The sequence below is a fragment of the Diceros bicornis genome, chromosome 21, assembly GCF_020826845.1.
Source record: "Diceros bicornis minor isolate mBicDic1 chromosome 21, mDicBic1.mat.cur, whole genome shotgun sequence".
Lineage (NCBI taxonomy): Eukaryota > Metazoa > Chordata > Mammalia > Perissodactyla > Rhinocerotidae > Diceros > Diceros bicornis.
Window position 1 is genome coordinate 57,570,943 of NC_080760.1, and position 5,905 is coordinate 57,576,847.

At 54.4% G+C, this 5,905-nt stretch overlaps 1 protein-coding gene across 1 annotated transcript; it reads left to right on the forward strand.

Annotated features, from left to right (window-relative positions):
• Positions 1-1,670: 1,670 nt before the first annotated feature.
• On the forward strand, positions 1,671-3,680 carry C21H8orf33 (chromosome 21 C8orf33 homolog). Its single transcript, XM_058565290.1, has 6 exons — positions 1,671-1,781; positions 1,867-1,912; positions 1,991-2,160; positions 2,313-2,397; positions 2,547-2,693; positions 3,065-3,680. Exons 1-6 carry the CDS (start codon positions 1,776-1,778, stop codon positions 3,202-3,204), a joined length of 594 nt encoding a protein of 197 aa, XP_058421273.1. The 5' UTR covers positions 1,671-1,775; the 3' UTR covers positions 3,205-3,680.
• The last annotated feature ends 2,225 nt before the right edge of the window (positions 3,681-5,905 follow it).

Consider the following 5,905-nt stretch of genomic DNA (forward strand, 5'->3'; position numbering starts at 1 on the left):
GCTTAAGAACACATACAGGGGCCGGACCCATGGCTTAGCGGTTAAGTGCGTGCACTACGCTACTGGCGGCCCAGGTTCAGATCCCCGGGGGCGCACGAGGCACCGCTTCTCCGGCCATGCTGAGGCCACGTCCCACATACAGCAACTAGAAGGATGTGCAACTATGACATACAACTATCTACTGGGGCTTTGGGGGAGAAAAAAAGGAGGAGGATTGGCAATAGATGTTAGCTCAGAGCCGGTCTTCCTCAGCAAAAAGAGGAGGATTAGCATGGATGTTAGCTCAGGGCTGATCTTCCTCACAAAAAACAAAAACAAAAACAAAACAAAACAAAAAAAACACATACAGATGATTTAATGTATTTAAAGTTCAAAACGTGCAAAACTAAACAATATTGTTTAGAGATCCATATTTGTGTTATATAAGTATCAAGAAAAGCAAAGAAATGGTCAATTTCAATGTAGTTGTTTTCTCTGAAGGGAGGAATGGATTATGACCTTGGAAGGAAGGGCACATAGGGTCCTCAAAGATATTGATAATGTTCTGGTTCTTAAACTGGGTGGTAGATACATGCATTTTAATGATTTTTACCTTAAAATACGTTTATATATACAGTCAATCTTCATTACTGTGGATTCCATATTTGCAAATTTGCCTACTTGCTAGAACTTATTTGTAACCCCAAAATCTAAACTAGTGCTTTCATGGTCATTCACGGACATTCACAGAGCAGTGAAAAATCCGTCACCAGACTTCACAGCTGAGGCTGACCAAGGTGACACTCTGCTTTCTTGTTTCAGCTCTTATATTGTAAACCTGTGTCCTTGTCACAGTATATTCAGTGCCACACTTTTTGCATTTTTGTGCTTTTTGTTGGTGCTTTTGCTGTTTAAAATGGCCCTCAAGCATAGTGCTGAAGTGCTGTCTAGTGTTCCTAACTGCAAGAAGGCTGTGATGTGCCTCACGGAGGAAATATGTGTCCAGATAACTTCATTCAGGCATGAGTCATAGTGCTGTTGGCCATGAGCTCAATGTTAGTAAATCAACTACATATATTTTAAAAAGTGTCTTTAACAGAAGCACACGTAAAACAAGGTTATTTTCAAGGTTGTTGAAAATATCATGAACGGTGGCTGCCAGGAACTGAACTGTATTTCCCCTAGAAGCAATGGTTCAGTATTCTCAGCCACTTCATAGAACTACCTCACATAATGAGAATTGACTGCATATTTGCACGTATGAAGGTGGTAATACATTTTCCAAGGAGGCTAGGAGAGCAGGCCGAGCAAACATCGTTTTAGCGGAGACTGGTGTGTCTCAAGAGCGAGGACGCAGCCGTGGTGGCGGAGAGTGGACGCGAGGCGTGGGGTCTGAGCGGCCGTGGAGGCGCGGACAGCGGGAGAGCTGGCGGGGCCCGGGAGCCTTCACCACACGCCAGGGCGGGGCGCGGAGAGGAGTTCGGGGACCGCTGACGGGGCCGCCTGGGTCCTCCACACCTTCCTCTCTCAGGTTCTTCAAGGACCTGCTGCCGGGTTCTGGGGGTTGAAGAGGCGCTAGTACCGCCAGGGAAAACAAACGAGGCGGCTGTGAGGTGCTGAAGGATCGACGGGGCCACAACAGAGTGAGAGCTGGGCCTGGCTCCGCTCCGGGCGGGCGCCGCCCGCCGCCCGCCGCCCGCTCGCGCCCGGAACGCTGCGCCGCGGGCGCGTTGCTGGAGGAGCGAATTCGGCGTGGGACCCGAGGACCTACGTGGGTTCCGGCGGCGACCTGGCGCATGGCGGTGAGCGGGGCGGGGAGGGCGCGCGGGCGGCGGGGCCTGGCGCCGTGGCGGCCCCCGTGATCCTCGTGCTGCCCCCTTTCTCCAGGCCCTGGGACATCCTGCTCGGGAGACAGCGGCGGCCCCAGGTCCAGGTACCGCGCGCGCGCCCCGCGGCCCCGGCTTCCCGGGTCCCTCCGCTGTAGGGTCCCACCCGGTCCGTTTCCGCCCAGGGCCCCCCGCGCGCGGGGACGCGCGCCCCGTAGGCGGTGGAGGCGAGGCGGACGCTAAGAAGCAGAAGAAGAGAAAGAAAACCCGGAAGGGGCCCTCTGTGGCGAATCCGGGCAGCAAGGCCCCCGAAGAGCCGGCCCCAGAGGAAGCACCCTTGAGCGCGGAGGCCCAGGCAAGGGCGGCCTCGGTCGGGAGGGTGGAGTCTGCCCGCGGTGTGCGCTCAGATTTGCGGGTGGAGGTGGCGGAGGATGGGATGGGGGCGTGGGGGTCGCTGTGGGGTGGGCCTGGAGGCCCTCTCGCAGCCACTACCCCCATCCATCACAGGCGGAGCAGCTGGCTCGGGAACTGGCCTGGTGCGTGGAGCAGCTGGAGCTAGGCCTCAAGACGCGGAGACCCAGCCCGAGACAGAGTGAGGGGCCCGTCTGTAGAGTTGGTGGGGCGGTGAATGGTGACAGTGCTCTGGGCTGTAGGTGCTGCCCGGGTGGAATTGTTGCCTTTGCGGTAGGACGATAGGAGGAGAGGATAGAGGAGGCCACTAGTCCTTTTTTTTTTCCGCAGGAGAGCAGGCTGTTGGGGCAATCCGAACCCTGCACAGCGAAAGAACCCCCCTGCCCCGGAAGAGGCAGCTGATGCGCTCCTTGTTTGGGGACTACAGGGCTCAGATGGAAGGCGAGTGGCGCGAAGCCCTGCGGGCCCTCCGGACTGGTGAGGACCCGGGAACTGGTTGATTCAGGGCAGCCTAATTCAAGGGTTGGGGAAGAAGAGCCTAGGGAGTGAAAGAAAGAAGCTTAGAGCCACATGGCTGGCGGGAGGAGGAGACTGGCTCAGGGAAACCTCAGGGAGCGGGGAATGAGAAAGCTCGGACCTCGGGAACACAGAATTTGGGCCTAGACCAGGGAGACGAGCAGGAGAGTTAGTGAATTACTCTTTGATTCTAAAAGGAGTGTGATGATACTACCTACCTCATAATTTTGAGAAGTCAGTTAAATTTATACAAAGCAGTTAGAATTGTGGGGGCAGAGGTAATGTTAGCTGTTGTTATTCAGTCCTCATGCTGTCTCTCTCTTCTCCCGCAGCAGCCCAGTCAGCCCAGGTGCAGCCTGTAGGTGAGGCCGCCAGAAAGAAGAGTGGAAGGGTCTGCAGGCCTCACCTAGCAGGGGGAGCCAAGGCCACCCTGGACACTCCTGATGAAGAGTTTAGGTTCAATTTCTTTTAGCCTCTCCCCCATCCTGGAACAGTCCCTCTCCGTGAGTGGTGTGGGGGTTTATCTTGGGTGCAGAGCCTTTCCAGGAATGCTCTGTGGGACAGATGTGGGGTTGGTCTGTCCCTGGCTGGTCAGTGAGTCTGGTGCCGTTTTTTGGGCAGATGTGAGACCAGCATATTGGGTACTGTCAGACAAGCACGAGACCCCCATTTGTAGGTCTTCAGGTGAATTGTTCCTCCTGCCAGAAGAGGGAAGTCCGTTTAGAAAAGCTTCAACAATAAGCTGAAGTGAGTGTTCAGCATGTTATAGAAAGAATATTTTAGTCAGTCTTTAGTGTTAGATGTAGTAGCTGTTGGTAGTGAGGAATGGTGGGAAAGCTGTGTGATTGTGCACTGGTGCTCACTTAGGAAAGGAGGTCCTGCCACATGGTGTGGTGCTTTCTCTCGTGATGTCACGTTGCCCCAATAAAACTAATTTTTATAAAAGTGGATGAGTGAAAGCGTGTGCTAACCGTGTGTGCTAGAGGAAGTACAGATGAGGCAGGCGTCTGGCAGTGCTGGATCCAGGCTCTCACCCCAGTGCTTGGTCATTTTTGTTGCCTTCATTTCTGAGCAATTCATCCTCAGGGAGCCAGTGTGGCTCCCAGCAGGCCAGGCTTTGTTCTTAGGAGCAGAGAGCTTCTTGGCCTAACAGTCCCCGCCAAAGACTCGGGTTAAGCCTCGGTGGATGACCTCTCTAAATGTTGGCTGCTCCAGGCGATAGTCCCAGGCCTTCTGCTGCATTGAATCAGGTTTTCCAGGTGGCTTAATCCTCCTCAGTGGCTGTGATGCCATTTTGGTGGTATCTCCCAAACTTGCATCTCAGACTAGATAGAAGCCCGGAGCCCAGCTGCCTACTCAGCATCTCTACTTGGATGTTTCATGGGCATTTCAAATTTGGCATGTTCAAAACATCCGATCAACCTCTAAATCTCCCTTCGTCTTCTGCTTTTCAGTGAATGACACTACTGTCCACCTAGTTGATTAAGCCAAAAACCTGGAGCATCCTCAGTTGTTCTGGTTCTCCAACACATATGCTAAATACTTCAGCTGGTATGTGAGTTCTGTCTGCAAAATAAATCTCATCTTTTGTGCTGTCTTCACTGCTAGGCGTTCTAGTCCTCGCCCCATCTCTTACTCTGAAGCTGTGTGAGCCTCCAGGTGTTAGTCTGCATTACACCCACTCTTGCCTGTTCAGAGCAGCCAGAGCGATCCTCCTCGTATGTCGAGTCCTATTTCTTTGACCCAGTGACTTCACTGTACCTAGGATACAACGTGAAGGCTGGTGGATGAGACCTCATATAGGGCCTGCACACGTTTAGGCTCCTGACTGCCCCTCTTGTCTGCTCCTGAAGTAAACAAACTCAATCCTGCCTCAAGGTCTTCAGTACTGCTGTTCCCTCTGCCTGATTGCTCTTCCTCCAGATCTTAGTATGAGTGGCTTCTGGGAGAGCAAACAACGGCTGTGACTGAGAAAGTAGCTGCCCTGTCATTCATCATTTTGAGGCAGGGGAGGGGGGCGCAGAGGGGACTGCTGTGTAACACTGCTGGGCTTCACAGGGAGCGCTTATAGCAGGTCTTGGACTTAGGGAAACTTGGTGGAGGGTACCACAAAACAGGAAGCACTTGAAGACGAGATGCAAGGGCACTCCCTGGCCTCTGCGCTCCCATTGACGTTGCTGCCATCTCCATTTTTGGATCCCATCTTTCTGCTTGGGATGCTGGCTTGTACCCAGAGGTGTTCTTGTGGTGTTTCCTCTGGCTTGCACATTAGGCAGCCACAGCTAAGTCATACCCACTGGCCTCAGTTCACCCATCTGTAAAGGGTGAGTTGTGGTGGTGGTGGGCGAGGTTGACTGGAGGCCCTGGCCCACCTGCTCTGCTCTCTGGCCTCAGTGTTCTGGTCTATGCAGCAGGCCCTCATGTGTCGGGGTGGGGGTCTCAGACCAACACCAGCTCCATGGCTCTATAGGAGGAGGTGTGGCTCTGCAGCTCACCTGTAGCTCTTCCAGGTGACCCTTGCCCTCTACATGGGCTACACCCATGTGTCTAACACAAGCACTGCTGGACAGTGTCTTCATCTGGCCCCCATAGGGGTGTTGGTGTCTGGCTTCACTGTGAGCCCCCTGACCCATCCCCCCTGCTTTGCCCAGAGACCCCACTCAGGGACTTTATTTCTGCTTCCCCAGTCCCTCCTCCTTTCCTGGGGCTCCCCTCGTCCCCTCTTGCTGCTCCAGGACCCTAGTCTTCCCCACCCCACTCTTTCCCTAGTATCCTGCACTCCCCCTGCCCTAGGCCCTACTCTTATAACCCTCCCCTCTGGGTTCCTTTCACCCTGCATTCTACCCAGTATCCCACATCCCACTCCTCCCTCAGGAGACCTTTGCATCCCCCCCTGCCCCAGTCCCTCATTGCTACCCACAGCCCTGCCCAGTCAGCTCTCACCTTCCTCCCCTCTTCTAGTCCGGCTACATCTTGGACTTCTTCGGCTTGGGCCTCCAGCAGTGCCTGGAGGAGGACGAGCTGGAATGGAAACCCAGCCTGTCGCTGTGCTGGCTCTGGGCCAGGTTGACCACAACCATTGTGCTGACTGGTCTCTTCTTCCTAGGGCTGGGAGCTGCCCAGGTTGGGCCCATCTGTGAGTCCAGCTGAGGCTCAGGCTGTGGGTTAGTGTG

Bases quoted from the DNA above. Each gene is read 5' to 3' on its own strand.
- C21H8orf33 (XM_058565290.1), top strand. The intron at 1,913-1,990 runs GTACCGCGCGCG...GTTTCCGCCCAG, and splicing joins AGCGGCGGCCCCAGGTCCAG to GGCCCCCCGCGCGCGGGGAC. The intron at 2,161-2,312 runs GCAAGGGCGGCC...CATCCATCACAG, and splicing joins CCTTGAGCGCGGAGGCCCAG to GCGGAGCAGCTGGCTCGGGA.